General features: G+C 42.2%; 1 protein-coding gene across 1 annotated transcript; it reads right to left on the bottom strand.

Annotated features, from left to right (window-relative positions):
* Window positions 1-2,605: 2,605 nt before the first annotated feature.
* Window positions 2,606-15,102, bottom strand: LOC147636725 (S-adenosyl-L-methionine-dependent methyltransferases superfamily protein). The gene is made up of 3 exons (XM_086800208.1): window positions 14,600-15,102; window positions 4,093-4,340; window positions 2,606-4,009 (listed from the first exon to the last, which is right to left on the bottom strand). The coding sequence occupies exons 1-3, from the start codon at window positions 15,037-15,039 to the stop codon at window positions 3,687-3,689; spliced, it is 1,011 nt and encodes a 336-aa protein (XP_086656334.1). The 5' UTR covers window positions 15,040-15,102; the 3' UTR covers window positions 2,606-3,686.
* Between the last annotated feature and the right edge of the window lie 2,306 nt (window positions 15,103-17,408).

The following is a 17,408-nucleotide window of genomic DNA, read 5'->3' as shown; positions in this document are numbered from 1 at the left end:
CTTAAGACTAGTAATAAAGGCTATATCATTTTTAAGTTTGGTCGACCTAGTGTCAAAACTACTAGATAGGTTTGATGCGAAGGACGATCTCTTCTTGCCCTTCATTATAGGTTGTCTTCTTGCAATAGCTTCCCCTTCATTCCTCGATTTTTGTGAGAATCATTGTGAAAGACAATCTCTTCTTGCCCCTATCTAGGCATTGAGAGCTCTCCCTTCACCCCTTTGGCAAAGGAACATTCTGGTGTGATAGCAGAGTGAAGATGTTATGGATGAGCTAGTGCACCTACATAGGAAAGTTGCAACTTGCGGCTCTAAGGCAACACCCAATGACACATGCTACAACAAGGCTAAGGTAAGCTCTTGACTTGATTAATATGCTAGGACATGGATGTTATGCAAGTATAAAACTCTACGGTGATGAATGAAAAAATGGAATCCCATGGATGGTGTAGAGAGGAGCTTTACGTCTATAAATCAAGGCAAACACTAATGAAAAACAACAAACACTTGATGAAGGAGAAGTGCCCAAGCAAGATCAACGAGGAAATCACCAAAATAGTAGCAGGACTCCAAAACGCTGAGCAACGGGCTGTAAAATAGCAAAATGTTGATGCTCTGAGACAAGAAAATTGTGTGCAAGTGGAGGTTCCGAGCAAAAACACTAACAAAATCAGCCTGTGGAGGAGTAAAACATTGAGGAGAAGAAGTTTCTCACAATGAAATTGCAGCCCGCACCACCTAGAGCGATGATACCATGTTGGAGTGCACAAGCAAAAGCATATCTATTTCCCTTGCAGTCCACTTTGATTGCCTCGCAATGTATAAGGTGCACACAAACATGTAAATGTGATTTCTAAGAGGGCAACTCTCACAAATGAAAAAGCACAAAAGTCGGCATTAGGTCATAACATATTTTAAAAAAATGTCTTTGCACCCCTACAATTTTGATGCATGCATGTAGGACTTTTCTTTTCTTCTTTTGAGATGTGTTTCTTTTCACAAAGCTTGTGGAAACCTTGAATATTGACCCTTGTCCATCATGACTCCCTTGCTCATTGTGCATAAGAAAAGCCAACCAAACATCTCCACAATATAACTACTTTGGGTTGAGTCTATACACATTTTGCTTGAAAATGTAATTTTCACATACAAGTACTCTACATGCCAACATATCCATACTTCTTGAGAAATCCTAAATTAACCATGTGCATGTATAATATGGTGCTAAAAAGAATTTATGGAAATTTTCCATTGTAAAACTTTTTTTGATACATGGATAGTCCATTTAGCATTAAATACATGCACAATGCTTGTATGGTCCATAATGCATCCCTAAATCACAAATTAAAAATGATATGTAATGTGGGATGCTTCTCTCCCCCCCCACACAAGCTTGATAAAGGTTTTCGCTTCTTCTTTGACAGATTATTGCTTCTCTACCATGATAGACCTTTTTCTCATAACAACTTTTTCAAAGATGAACCATATTTCTGTGTAATTACAAAGATATATATATATATATACATAATGTTACCAAGTGCAAAATGTTCTACAAAAAACTATCTAGCTACTTAAAATTTTAGTGTTTGTCCCTTGCCTTGTATTCTTTCTTCATTTTTATTCTTACAAATGTTAGTTTTTTGCACATTCACTTCCATATGCTTAAACAAACTTGACCTTCCCTGTGAAATCTTCACGTTGGTTGTTTAATGATAAGATATTTACTCATGTATTAAAAAGCAAAGTGAGCTTGTGAGCACATTGGCACCTCTTGGTTGTCTCCATTTAACACCATCCTCCAATTGAGCCAAAAAAGTGGCTTTACTCACACAAAAATGAATGAAGGCTAACTTATGAATTTTGATTCTAGCTACATAAAATTTGAGTGTTAAACCATTCCCTCATATTTTCTTCAATTTTTTCCTTACAACCTCTGATTTTCCACAAGTTCACTTATCTATGCTTAAACGAAATTGACCTTCCTTGTCAAATCTTCACGTAAGATAATCTTACATATTTGACACACTAAGTTGATTGATTGTTCAATGATAAAATATTTACTCATGTATATAAAGAACCAAAGTGATCTTGTGAGTGCGTTAGCACCTTTAAGTTGTCTCATCATGTAATTGAGCCAAAAAAGCAACTTCTGCAACAAAAATGCTCAAGGATGATTTATGAACTTCAATTTATCAACACAAAATGTCTAGCAATGTAAAATTTGAGTGTTAGTCTCTTGCCTTTTCTTGCAAATTTTGTTTTTCCACTTCTTCACTTCTCTACTCTATCTTAACCAAACTAACCTTGATCCAAAATTTATGGTTCTTGTTTAGCACACTCTCTCTCTCTCTCTCTCTCTCTCTCTCTCTTACACACACACACACACACACACACATTGCCATGATATTCTTTCTATAATGATTTTTATATTCTTAAAAATAGTAAAGTCTTAAAATATCAAATAAAAATTGATATAACATTATATATGTGTAAATATATCATACAAATATACCAAAAATATTGTTTTACATTTAACACAACATTGCATACTATAATTAGTACAAACATAATTGCACATACTTAAAACCAATGTCAATAATCATACTAACGCTTAAAATTAATCCACTATTCATATTATGGAGGTTTTCTGGCCCATATAGCTAGGTGAGAAATCAACGATGGGGCTTTGATATTACCTTTGTAGTAAGTATTAATTGATTCAAGCAATTCATCTAGTCACTTTGTGCTTCAAAATCACATTTATTTGCAAGCACAATTTGCATTTAATTGGCAAAGTTTCAGCAGTGATACTTGTGAGTGGCACAAACTGTGCTTGATACATCTTCAAACTCCTCTCTAATCGAAAGCTAAAAATACATTACAGTGACTGAAGTTTGAGGAAAGTCCCAATCTTATAAACTTGAGCACTACTCCAATTCTACCCACATGAATTAACTTGCAGACTTCAACGTCTGCACGAGGGAAGGTACTTCCACCATAATAGTCACATGCAACCGAAGCGGATGATGCTGAAACTAGGAATTGGAAACGGCTAGGAAAAGGCATGGCTTCAACATTATACAACATATGTAGATAGAAATGATGAAAAAAGTCCAGAGAAATAGAGGAGAAACTAAGGATAGATCCTAATTTAGTAGAGGTAAGTAAGGAAATTGGGAAAAATCAATACTTTGTGAGGGCAAAATGTGGGAAAGTTTCTTCGGTGAGATAAGGAAATGGGAAATAGAAATGGAAATAATTTTGGCCAGTAAACAGCCGTTTCTTGTTACCGTGACTTCCACATGCACGCCATGCAAGCTCCAAAAACTAAGAGAGTCTAAACTCATCACAAATTGACTGCTGGCTTGCCTCATGCTAAAAGAAAAAAGCTTGTGTTCCAGGCACATAAGAGAAAAGACATACCCTTTCCTCATGCCTTTAGAAACAAGCATAATGTGCCCACACCTAACATGCAAAGCAAATCATCACATTGACTGCTGGCTTAGGCTTGTGTTCCAGGCACATAAGAGAAAAAAGTTACCCTTCCCTCAACAAGCATAATGTGCCCACAACTAACGTGCAAGAGCACATCTTAAAGCACCTAACCTAAGGATTTCACATGATACAAAACTACTGTAAAATATTAAGTACCAGGGCACAATCATTTGAATAAATTTTGCTCTTCCCTAGGATGAGCGGACAGCAAAAGTAAGGTACCCTGTATGGCCTCGTGCTTCTGAGACAGGTTTTGCCATTGAAAAGCCCGACTTTTTGAAGATAGTTGCCTCATTTTTTTCCCCGGCTTCCTTGCAATCATGGGTGCTTGCACCATCTGCACATTCACTTAAACTCCCATTCCCATCTTGTCTTTTCTCACAACAATGTTTCTTGTGCGGGGGTGAGGATAGTTTGTTCTGAGTCGAATCCCTACCGTTCTCCTGTTTCATTGGCATAAGAGACTCTTCACGTACCTCATATGTTCGCAGGAGGACCTCAAACGTTCGGATGTCTGGTCGAAAACCAACAAAGCATTAGAAGGGGGAAAAAGGCATTCCAAACCTCATGCAAAAAAAAAGCATCCATACTACGCACCCGTAAAGTCCTGCTTCTGAAGAGCTTCACAAGTCCTCTGTACTTGCTCAATACATGGGGAGAACGAACACAAAGCTCCATCACAGCGTAGCATTATTGCAGCCGATGATATCGCTAACCAGGGCTGGGGAAGGTCAAGAAATACAGCGTCTATTCTTCCTGCAAGCTCATTTGGAAACCCCTGGCCCTGAATGTCTCGTACCTCAACTGTAACAAGCCCAGCCAAGCCATTTCTTCCGAAATCCTGCCTGACAAACCCCCAAAAACAACAGAGAGACTTAAACATAGCTTTAAACATGAAATCCCATGGAGAACCATGTGACCTTTCAATATTGCGATTCTCATATACTATAAAACGACTTTCTGCCCAGAAATCTTCTGGTGTCACATGGAACAGCTTCAACACTCAATGTATACGTTATGTTAGCACTACTAGTTACAGTTAGGGTTTAGCAATGGTATCAGCCAAGTCATGAGCCCTAGCTTCTTAAGGGACAAAAAGACTATGACAGTGAAGTGGGGCACCCACAGCTTTTGAACACAGCAAAAAGGCTACGAGCGTGAACCACAACAGAAAGCAATAGAGTGCCTACCAAACTTACACAGTGTGAAATGCAACTAAAGCAAATTAATGTTGACTAAGTCAAATTTTGAGGTCTATAGATAAAACCCCGCCCTCTCCATTCTACACATCTTCAACCAATCTTTTGGAGCAGCCAGCCAAGGGAGAGAAGACCAGTCTTACAGAGCATCAGAACAAGCCCAAAAAGACATCAAGATCTAGTCCTCACAACCAGCCCAGATGTAGCAATTAACACAATTTAGTAAAAGGCTTGCCAAGACAGGTGACTCTAATAACTAGTAATTGAGAGGACTACAAGAGACTCTAGTAGTTGAGAGGACTACAAAAGGCTACATACCTATAAAAGTATTCTACTTGGTGAAGGTTGACATATGAATCAATCAAGTAATCATTGAGTCGTGCAATACACTCTCTCTCAACAGCTCATCTCTCTCTCTCTCTCTCTCTCTCACTCTCAGGCTCTCCTGGTACCATGTCAACCTACATGGTATCAGAACCAAGCTAGCCTGCCTCTCCTGCACCACTTCTCCCACCTACTACAGCCACTCTTCTATTGCTGACACTTGTGTTGTGCTGCCATGCAAAGCCACTCCACATTGAACCTCTGCTAGCGCGCTTTGCCACCAGCGCTGCAGCACAGCACTTGTAATCGCTGCCCTTTCCGGCCATTTAGCTGGGCGCCCCTTCTGCCCACATCTTCTCCGCCATCCCCACTAGATTGCACCGTTAAATTTCTCAAACGTTGTGTAGCTTCTGTTGACTTCCATGTTGATGCAGAATTTTGAATTTTGTAAAACCCTCAAATTTTGCTGAGTGCAGCAGCTCTAATGATTTTACCCGATTTCAGAAAATCCCTTAGTTTACTGCTTCCGTGCCCTTGCAGGTAGAGGCATTGCTGCTGCTGCTGCTGCTGCTCGGCGAGAGAAACAGTGGCGATAGACGGCGTTGACGGCAGCCTTGTGTGTGTGAACACTCCCTATGATCGTGCATGTGTGTGGAGTCTGGACCCAGATTGGATAAGTGTGCCGTGTGTCACTCATCCAGTGTGTGCGAGCAATTTCTTTGGGTCATAAGATAAGGCTACATGCCTATAAAAGCATTCTACTTGGTGAACGTTAACATATCAATCAATCAAGTAATCATTGAGTCATGCAATAATGTCTCTCTCTACAACTCGTCTCTCTCTCACTTCCTCACTCTCTCTCTCGAGCTGCAGGCTCTCTTAGTCATAGTATATGCCCTCATGTTGCATTCTACCGACGTTAATACCTCTCTCTCTCTCTCTCTCTCTCTCTCTCTCTCTCTCTCTCTCGCTGCAGGCTCTCTTAGTCATAGTCACATGCGACGCGAAATGGGGACAGGGAACGGGGACGAAAAAGATTGAGAATGGCCATTCCCTGTGACTATAGAGTGACATGGGACAAGAATCGGAATGGGAAGATGCTGCCATCCCCAACATTCCCGAGTCTAAAAATGCCCATTCCCTGTGATTATGTTCTTAGTCCCATGTCAACCTACATGGTATCAAAGCCCTGACACTTCACCCACGTGTTGCAGCCGCTCTTCTACTGCTGACACCTCTATCGTGCCGCCATGCGAAGCACCACCACCATGAACCTCAGGCAAACACACCCACGTAGCTGTTAGCATTATTCATCTCCTGGTAGTGTGCCCAAGTTGTGTATCAAGGGTGCCCAGATTTATCCCAGGCAGCACCATATTTTTTCCTCATGTTCAGGCCCTTGGTTGTAGGGTTGGCCACCCATTTCTCACATGTTTTATTTTTTCCAGTCATGAGTCTTTTCTGGAGCAAGTCAGCCAGCTTACTTTGGGGCTATATAAGGCTTGCCTCCTCCTCATTTGTACTCACCTTGACGGGCTTCTAGGCCCAAGTCCTCCCTCAAGGGAGTTGCTCATCATTGCCCTCACTTACAGGGACCACCCCTTGCACAGGGCTGATTGTATCATTGCTTCTTCTTCATTACGCAGATTTGTTTTCTTTCTCTCTGTGCCTATGTCTCACGCTTTCCGCTGCGCACTTTTGACATGGTATCAGAGCACCAGGTTGAAGCTCTTCTACAAAAAGTGTTCTGGCGTTTTTTTGAGAGAAGGATTTCTGCGTTTTTTGATACTGTTGCACAGGAGGGAGCGTTTTGGTCTTGTCTGGGGCAGCTGGAGGAGGTACTAACATCATGGCTGCGTTTTCTTCCAGAGGAGGAGGTGTTGGGCAGCCTGGCTGCGTTCTTTCTCCAGAGGAGGTGCTGGGCAGCATGGCTGCGTTTTCCCCCAGAGGAGGTGCTGAAGGTGCTGTGTTTTCCTCTTCCCTCTCTTCTTCTTGGTACACGTGCTGCCTGCTGTTTACAATTGATTTGGGAGCTTGGTGTACAGGTTGATATCGGCATTCATGCAAAGGCAGGCTAGATCACTTGGTGACGAGAGCTGTTGTCAAGGTTCACAGGTACTTGCTCAATTGCAGGATGGGAACAGGATGCATGGCAGGTGTACAGGTTCGTTGGGTGCAGGTAGGTACCAGTGGAGCAGCAGTTTGGGGCAGATGATTGACATCAGATTGTGCTTTGGGATGATGAGTTTTGGATGTTTGGTTCCACATGGACACGTGACTAGTTGGTTGGGAGCTTGCTAGCTGGGGGTGTCAGGTTTTGGCAGGAGAGCTTTCTTGAGCTCAGTGCCATAGTTAACACCAAAGAACTCAGGGGGTGTTGCCATGTGATTGGGTGACTCATAGGGGTGTGTGAGTAGTAGTCCCATCACGCGACGACGAGTTATGGATATAGGTTTTAAAGGTTCGGTGCCAGCAGGATTGTCAGCTACAGTGCCAGAGGTATGTTTCTTCCACTTGGAGTGTTAGCAAGACAGAGAGGCATTCTTGGACCGAGGGATACATGGAGATCCGGAAACCTTGTATCTGGAGATTGGTGCTCAACAAGCTCAGAGATGAAGGCTTGAGTACCATGGCTGATGTAAACATTGTGGGCCTCTAGGGTGTCTACAGGGGGTGCCAATAGGGAGACAGTTAGGCGGTGTTCTCTAAGGAGCATATTTTTTCTTGGAGGTAGAGAGTCAGACGACATCCTTTCTTGGGCTGAAGAGGGAGCACATTGTGTGGAATGGTGTGATACAGATTGGGTTGGAGATATGGACATCTGGTAGTTCATTTTTTGGATTTTGCTGGACTTCTGGATCGGGAGCAGTTTCTTGGAGTACGTGGCACAGGCGGGAGCAAATCGACTTCTTGACTAGCTTTGGAGGTTTCCTTTTCCAGCTCCTTGGGCCGCTTTCTCTCCCAGGATCTGAGAGGGGGTGTTAGCATTATTCATCTCTTGGTAGTGTGCCCAAGTTGTGTATCAGGGGTGCCCATATTTATCCCTAGCAGCACCATATTTTTTCTCATGTTTAGGCCCTTGGTTGTAGGGTTGGCCACCCATTTCTCACATGTTTTATTTTTTCCAATCGTGAGTCTTTTCTGGAGCAAGTCGGTCAGCTTACTTTGGGGCTATATAAGGCTTGCCTCCTTCTCATTTGTACTCACCTTGACAGGGGCTTCTAGGCCCGGGTCCTCCCTCAGGGTAGTTGCTCATCATGCCCTCACTTACGGGGACCACCCCTTGCACAGGGCTGATTGTATCATTGCTTCTTCTTCATTATGCAAATTTGTTCTCTCTCTCTGTGCCTATGTCTCACGCTTTTCGCTGCGCACTTTTGACAATAGCCACCCTTGCCACCAGCGCTGAGCCACAGCACTTGTGCGCTGCACCCACCACTGCCCTTTCGCACTATTCAGCTAGGTGCCCCTGTTGCCCACATCTCCCCACCTTCAGCTCCGTCAATGCCGAATGCTGCCGTCCACCACCACTGTGCGCTCCTATTTCCATCGCTGATCACCACCACCACCACCACCAGCAATGCCTCTACCTGCATGGCCAGGGAAGCTATAAACTAATCATCACATTAGAACTCCAGCACTCACCAAAATTTGCGGGTTTTACAAAATTCAGAATTCTGCGTCAACATGGAAGTCAACAGAAACTACACAGACACTTGAGAAATTCAAGCTCAAAAGAGGTATGGGACAAGTTACAGAACTTGTTTGGCAATAAAATCATCCACTCCAAAGTTTTTCTTAAGCAAACAACTTTTGGCCTAAAAATGAATTAAGAAGGAACTTTGGGTGAACATCTGAGCAATATAGGCTCTGTATTACAACTCTCTAGCTTGGGAGTTACAATGGATGAAGATGATAAGAAGGCTGTGCTTCTATCCAGTATAGAAGAGATCTCCAAATTTTCAGAATTATAACATTTCTAAGAATAGCTCAAGAGACGTCATATGATGATATGATTGCAGTCTTGATTGAGGAAGACCATCGTCTCAAAAGTCAATTTGAGAAAGGGGTCAGTTCTGAGAGAGCTATGGGTAACCAAGTGAAAGAAGGGGAACAAGGACATCAAATGGAACTACTGCAAAAAGCTTGGACACAAGGAGGAAAGATGCTTCAAAAAGATGGCCAAAAAGCAAGAAAAGACACATGTCAACCTTGTACAATTTTCGTTAGAAAGCTCATCTAGGCTGTCATTACACGGTCAAGCTCTTCCTCTAGGGTACATTGAAGTTGGTGCAAGCAGGTATTGTGATCCATATGAGTCAATGCATTAGTGATTGGAGTGTGGATAGAGGAGTTTTGCCACGCCTTTCTCTATAGTGTTATATAAAGGCATGGATGCTCATTATGTTGGTCATTCACTCCACTCGGGAGTGGGTCAAGTACTAGGAGTATTTTGGGTGCTACCGGAGAATACTCCATGACTTGTAGTGCTTCTACATGGACGGTTGCACTAGATGCAAAGTGGTCTCGCAATATTCAAGATCTTGGGTACTTCGGATGAGCTTTGCTTGGATCTTTTCCTTTTATGAAAGAGCACTTTAAATAGACACCATGCAATTGCGAATAGGTGCAATGCAAGTGGGGGAGAATGTGAGACACCTCACCCTAGGGCACACATGGTTGGCCTGTAAGGAGACGGGCAGCACAATCGGGCATTAGGTGCAGGCATCTGGAGCACTCGGGAGCTGGCGTAGTGGTTCGCATGTGCCACATGGCAAGCACCCACTTGACAACAAATGGTCGACAACATTAAATGCAAGTGTCGTGGAGAATAAAAACAAGCCGACAACAGTTTCAATGGCCGATCAGCACATTGGGGCTTATATATACGTGCATTGGAAATTCGTCTTTATCAAATGTGGTTTCGCTAGGCATCTACAAAGGCATTTCTGTACAAGCATGGGCTGGCCAAGGAGATCTTCAGCAATGTGGACTGCAAGTTGACATCTTCACTCGTACTCAAAAGAGACACAATGGCACCAATGCCTGAACTCTCATGTCAGGCCTAATGTAAGAAAGCAAAACCAAGAACAATACTACTCAAAAGAGTTACACCAAATCTATATCAACCAATACTGCTCGGCACAATTGTATGTCTAGACACCATACTCCAAGTATCCATATGTTGATACACCGAAGCAAATAACTTTGGTTGGTGGTGGTGCAATCCCTAAGAAATATGTGCATTGTGAGGACACCAAATCCTCCCAAGGTGAAGACAAATTTGATGATATGTTCTCCTGTAGTACCTCCATGACATCGACACTGAAGATACTCCACCCAATGCAAACAAAAGTAAAGAAGAGTCCTCATGTATTAGCCCAGAAACTAAAGCAATTCCTACTGAAGCCAAAGATTCTCCACCTACTACAAATGGCAATTGTGAAGGCTCACCCTCACAGATTGGGCTAGAAACTTCCTATGTTCATAACTATGGCATGATGCAATGAAGCACCCTAGTTGTGTGCTCAACCCAAGAAATGAAAAAAGTTGAGACGCGCACATATACATCTCCTTCGCACTCATTCTTTGGATGAAGAAGCCTCCTCCTCAAATTGCTATAAGTCCTCGGACAATCCTTCGCCATGTGCTCAGTGGAGTCACACTTGAAACATTGACCGGCTAGTCGCTTGGCTTGAAACTTTTGCTAAGAAAGTCATGTTTTTCGTGTTTGTGACACTCTCTCACTAGAATTGTTGTTACCGTCCATGGCCTTAACAACTCCTTTTGAGTCTCCTTGCCCTCCGACTGTTGGACTTTTCATCGAGTCCCACACTTGGGACTCTCCCATATCGTGAGGGTCATAGCAAGACAAACCGCATCCGAGAGATCACGAGGTCAATATGCACAAACATTTGCACGCAAGGATAGTGTCAAACCATCCACAAAATGCTCAACCTACTCCGACCACGGTCCTCGAAAATATGCACAGATGCTTCCAAAAAAGTGTAAGGTAGTCGGTTACCTACTCAGTTCCAAAAATGTGCCAAAAGCATGCCATACATGCTTTCCACTTGACACTTGAGCTCCAATGCCCATTTCTGTGTCCAAGAAACCATCTCGAGCGCCTACACCAAGCTTCAGGTGCTAGATCTTTTGTATTGGATAATCCCTCAATCCCAAAGCTTGTACGAACTTGGTGTTAAATAATAGTGATTAATATGGGAATAAACAAGTGCTAGGTGGTTGACTAAACTAGCACTGGATGTAAGCCTTAAATAAAGCGGTTCCAATGTGTGTGAAGAACCACTAGTATGTATAAGTCTCTTGTGTAAGAGCAGCCTCTTAAAAAGGCATATGTGGTGGCATCATATTTAGCATATGTGGTGGCATCATACTTAGAATATTTGGTGGAATCTTATTTAGCATAGGTGGTGGCATCACATCTAGCAATGCTTAGAATATGAGCTCTCTCTCCTATAAAAAGGATCTACTTGTATAATGAATTTATGCTTTCCACTACATCTTGTACTCTCACAATCCCCTCAATCTTCTGCTATTCTCTTGTTAATTATCATATCTCCCTCTTGTAGCTGCACTCTAGACACTAGCCATCATTTGGTATCAGAGCTAGTGTTGTGCAGCCCGTGGAGTTTTGCGCTCAGTCGCCGCCGCCCCCGAGCCAGCAATCGTTCAGAGCTAGCCACCACCGCCGGCCAACCAGGTGGCACTAGTACCCACCGCACCACCTCTGCCAGACAACCGGGCGGAGCCACTGCAACGAGTGCCACCTCTGCCCGACGCCCTTGTTTGTCGCCTACACCCAATTCCACTACCTCAACTGATGCCTGCGCCCACTGTTGCCGCCTCTGCTGTTGCTGCGCCGCCCTACTCGGCTCCGCCTCAGTGCACCACTCAACCAGCTCTTAAGACCTGCTTGGCCTCTCTGCTTGGGAGCCAAAGGGTCGAGAAAAGGGGAGATACAAATCAGCTCACACAAGCATTTTGTTCATAGAGGTACACAAATTTGGGGCTTTCTTTCCCATACATTTTTTGTCAAATTCAAGGCCTCTGTGCTGCATATTTGGGGATTCTTGTTCGTAAGGGGAGATTTTCTAAGGTGGATCCATAGGCACTCTTGTTCTTGTGCACTACTCCCGGAGTCTTGTGTTAGCTCATTCAAGTATACACCATGTTCTTGGTATACTTCTGTGATCGCACCTTCGATCTCGTCATATCCCTATGTCTTGAGTGCACACTCTTGTAACTCTCTTTTTCTCATATTTTTCCAAGAGCTCACATCAAGAGGGGGGGAGGGGGAGCCCTTCTGGGAATAAACAAGTGCTAGGTGGTTGTGAGTAAACTAGCACTGAATGTAAGCCTTAAATAAAGCGGTTTCAATGTGTGTGAACAACCGCTAGTATGTATAAGTCTCTTGTGTAGGAGCAGCCTCTTAAAAGGCATATGTGGTGGCATCATACTTAGAATATTTGGTGGAATCTTGTTTAGCATATGTGGTGGCATCACATCTAACATATGCTTAGAATATGTAATGAGGTCTCTCCTATAAAAAGGACCTACCCTCAATCTTGTGCTAATTCTCTTGTTAATTATCATCTCTCCCTCTTCTCCGGTCTTTTGTGTGGCTGCACTCTAGACACTAGCCATCACTTGGGAGACTTCAAAAGCTTCAATAATTGAGTTCGCTCCTCATGAGGCATGGAGGAAAAACCCAACAATCTGGTTGTTACATCCCAACCACCCTAGGGTCAGGGGAATGTGCTAACCCAAGATTAGGATTAGAGTTAACCCAAGATTAGGATTAAGCCTTAGCGGGGCATGGGGACCTAAAGGGTTCACACGTAGGCTAATAATTAATCCATAATCTTGTCAGGGAGGATAGTATTGAACCCCAGGTTAATTGGTGCTCTTTGCCTTCACCAACTTATAATAAAAAAGTTACCACATGGTGTCAGAAGGTTCATGGTACGTCGGATTCGAACAAGAGTCCGCTCACATATCGATGGACCAAGAGTGGCCCAATAGTCTTGATTCCACATGCTAATTTATTTTTTACATCTCTTTGTGATTGTCAATTGTGATAGAATCTCTTTTTACATGCCTATATCCTTTCTCTATGAATCGAAGAGTTTTTCTAAGGGATGTGGAGAGAAAACTAATATTCACCATGGACCCATAGTGTATCCGAATAGCCACTAGGTGGTACGCGATCTTGTCGGGATTAACATAACCTAGTATGCCACGTCATGCAGTCTTGTGCTAATAGTCATAACCAAGGATGTCGAGATTTCCGAGTAGCTTGTGGATGGCTAACTATGCGGACGCCAAGGTTCTAGATGGAACTAACACCAAACAGTCGTTTTGTGACTAGCTTTGATTGGAACACGGACTGGGTGTAAGTCTGATGGTAACTATGCGGACGCCAAGGTTCTAGATGGAACTAACACCAAACAGTCGTTTTGTGACTAGCTTTGATTGGAACACGGACTGGGTGTAAGTCTGTGCAAATTAGGCTAACCTCCTAAATTGACCTAAGATTTGACCTTGGCTTCCAGAAGGGAATTCGGTTGCTTCAAGGCTTGGTTATAGAGGGAAAGTTGGCCATTCCACCTATGCTCATGGCTTAAAGACAATTTTATGTGGGGTGTGCATGGGACGCCAAGGTGTATTCCCATGTAGGATCTCAAGTTTCCCGATTTCTCGTCTTGGACAATCTATGCTTTGACATAGTTAACCTTCGGTAGCTGTGAGGAGTAGTATTAGTTTGTGGATGACAACAAGATAACCAGTCTTCTTGGTTGTCTAAGCTCTCAATGACTCAATGATACATGACTAATTAATGAATGAATATGACTAAGGCCTAGACTCCTATTTATAGTGTCTAATGTTGGTGAGTTGGCTACCAACCCTGATAATATTGTCCAACTAAGTGTGTTAACACAACAACCCAATGACTATGTCCACGCTTGGCAGCTCATTGGATGCCTAGACAATATTACAATGAACTGGCACAATAGCCCATGAATCCGGCCACGTACTTGACCAAGCTGGCCAATGGGTAGAAGCATGTCCATGTCACACTAGGGAGAGTGTGAACGTGACACAACCCCCACTACATATGCCATATGTGGTCATCAACTAAGTGGAGACTCCTTTGCAGTCATTGTTTGATTAAATCGGAGATATGCTCAAAATTCTGCACTACAAATCCTATCCAATGCCTTGTGATTGGTCTTCTTTGTATGTTTTGTGCCCATCCGCCTGCCAAATAGAAATGGAGCTCCCCACGCCCTTGGCATCATCGCGGACATTGGCAGGAGCTCCACATGCAATTGGCATCATCGCGAAAAGTACCGCAGTATTTCCTGGTCAGCAAAAGGCGACCAGATGTAAGCACCTTTACCCACACCCGATTCCGATGCTCCCAATACATGGGAAAAACTGCACCCCATGCATATTCCCCTCACGAATCAACGACTGAAATTCAAGTGGAGCTTCCATGGCATCATCACACTAGGGGTTTCTTTCGGTATAACATGAGGAAGGGAAGAAGAACCTACCTCGCGGAGCTTGCACGCTGCTCGTGGAAGTCGAAGGTGTAAACGTGCCCAGAGGGTGCGATTGCACGTGCCAAGGAAGCGGTAAGAGAGCCGCTGCCGGTCCCAGACTCCAGCACGAGGCTGCCCGGCCGGAGCTCCAGGTAAGAGACCACGAAGCTGATGTCGGCGAGGTAGAGGATCTGGGTCCTGTGGTTGAGCACGCAAGTCCAGAGTTCCGGCGTAGGGGCAAGCAGGTGCACGAAGCCTCCGGACTTGCCCGACACCCTGCAACCGAAGGGCTTGCCGATCCAGTCCGAGTGCCGGAACACCCCGTACCTGTTCTGTAGCTCCTCTCCCCGCCGAACCGAGAGGGCCTTCATGCGATCATGCCGCTCGTACACGATCACCAAGTCCCCTTCCTGGATACACTGACCTCCCTCTTCAACTGGGCGAGGCAACATCTCTGTGCGCGCGCGCGTGTGAGAGTGAGAGAGAGAGAGAGAGAGAGAGAGAGACTCTAAGGACAGAGAACAAAAGAACTTGCGGTTACATCACAATATATAAATATATATATTATAAATATATATATTATAAATATATATATTAAGAACAATTTATATCTACAAATTAGACCATTAAAATTGAAATATAACTCCACATACATTTTTTAAATCCATTAACAAAATTTCAAATGGATTAAGATAATTTGTTGATATAATTATTTTTTAAAAAGTAAGAAATTACAATCCCAATTTTGTTTTTTTATAACTCCACATACATTTTTTAAATCCATTAACAAAATTTCAAATGGATTAAGATAATTTGTTGATATAATTATTTTTTAAAAAGTAAGAAATTACAATCCCACTTTTGGTTTTTTATAACTTTATGAATTTGATTGTGCTCTTTTCTCTAGCTCTCTTCATGCTATTTTAAAATTAAGACTACCAAATTTTTATCAATTATTAATTTTAAGTTTATGCAATAGACTAGAGTGCTTTGCAGGTTGGAGAGAGAGCGAGAAAGGTTTATCAAAGCTTCATAAGTAGAGGAGAGCAAGGGCCTTTATCGATATGTGTATGAGAGAGTAAGATAGAATATGGTAATCATTTATTTGCATACATTGATGATTTTCAAAAACTACTTTCTATCATATTTGTACTTATAGATTCTGTTTTTCTGGCAAAAGTGAGAGACATACAAAACCCAATGGTTGGAAAGGTGGCAGTTCATTCATAATTAGTTATGTCATGAGGTTGAAAATAGCTTAATAAACATTAGCTAAATTAAACATCCAAAACTATTGATTAATGGATTGTTCATTTTCTATAAATGTTATGAGAATGTATTTTTAGCCCTCTTAAAAATATTATTCTACCCTCTTAGATAATTCAAGGATGCCTGGATTATCTTTGTGTTATGCCAAATTATGTTAATATCGTGGGTGATACCATTTCAAATATTAATAAATTTGGTGTACATTGACATATGCTCGCGGCTTGCTATGTTTGTTACAGTTAGTTTGTATGGTAGGGTGATTCCTGGAGTACTTACGCCCAATGAACATGTGTGTGGTGATGGATTGTATGCCTATGGAATAATTGTTTACCAATTTATTGTTGGATATTTTACAGGTGAAAAGGACTCTGAAGATTGAGGCGAAAGCGCATAAGTTATTATTTTTAGAAGGCATATATATAATTTTGGGCAAGCTTTGCAAATATGTGCTAGCTTGTGCACATCCATGAATTTATTTCTATAAGGTTAAACTTAAAGTATAGACTTGCAAACATTTATTTCTTAAAGCGTAAACTCTATCCCCTAGCCCTAAGTAATTTAATATTTAAGAGCCCTCTATTTTGGGTAAAGAGAGTGTATCGTGCAAGAAAAAGCATAACTTTTATATTTTTGGATGCTATGGTATATTTTGGCAATTGAATGCTTAAAAATACTCATGTGTGGAGAATAGGCCACACACATAAGGAGGGAAGATTGTAGCTAATGTTTGTGTCATATAAGAGCTAAGTATTTTCATGTGTTAAATTTAAAAGCTTGGTTTATGTTGAATTTGTTGTAATAGCTTATGTTGAATGGTTGAATAATTATTTTGCTTGAGAAATTGTTTCTGCAAAGACCTAGATGGGGATCCTTGTGTTAGTGGTATCAGAGCACGGGCTAGGTTGATTTGTGTTGGAAGAGATTGAAAAGGATTGAAGAAATTAAAGGCTAAAGGCTAGAGGAATTTGTGACCACTGGGCAATAACCAAAGGGCAAAGGAAGGTGGAAAACCACTTTTTTGTACTCAAAACCACTTCAAAAGCAAAAACCATTTTTCAATCCCTTAACCCTCTTCTTAATCGGGCACCATAGATGCTATTTAGCAAGCAAAGGAGGCTTTAAAACCGCTTCAATCTCATTAAATTAAGCAATTTCATATTTTCCACTTTATCAAGGGCTCTAGGCGACTTCCAATAAGCTATCCCTCTTCAATTATGCACCTATTTTCAGCTTACATGGTTTTGATTAATTGGGATTAAGCCTTCATAATCTTAAAAGCCCAAAAGGTTCAAAATCTCAAATTTTGGAGTTCTTGTCGCGCTAGTCAAATGGGTTGTTGTAAATTTGTGGTGGGTATTCAAAGGTTCAACCAGCAATTTCAAAATTTTTGGTGATTTTTAAATAAATTTTTGAGGCTCGAAACTTACTTTTTGGCCTACTTTAAGAATAAAAAGGCCATAAAAATAGCCAAAATCCCAAATAAATCCCTAAAAATTTTAAAATTTTCCTTCAACTTTTGGGACTAGAATTGAAGTTTTCAAGTAGTGGGTAA

This window comes from Cibotium barometz, chromosome 7 (genome assembly GCF_041138505.1).
Source record: "Cibotium barometz isolate CiBa-2024 chromosome 7, ASM4113850v1, whole genome shotgun sequence".
Lineage (NCBI taxonomy): Eukaryota > Viridiplantae > Streptophyta > Polypodiopsida > Cyatheales > Cibotiaceae > Cibotium > Cibotium barometz.
The sequence above is the reverse complement of the archived record's forward strand: the minus strand, read 5'-3'. Positions and strand labels throughout refer to the sequence as shown.

Coding starts and splice junctions, on each gene's coding strand:
- LOC147636725 (XM_086800208.1), bottom strand. CDS start 15,039: ATGTTGCCTCGCCCAGTTGAAGAGGGAGGTCAGTGTATCCAGGAAGGG. Junction 4,341..14,599: donor CAGCGTGCAAGCTCCGCGAG/GTAGGTTCTTCT, acceptor GGGGTTTGTCAG/GCAGGATTTCGGAAGAAATG. Junction 4,010..4,092: donor TCAGAAGCAGGACTTTACGG/GTGCGTAGTATG, acceptor GTTTTCGACCAG/ACATCCGAACGTTTGAGGTC.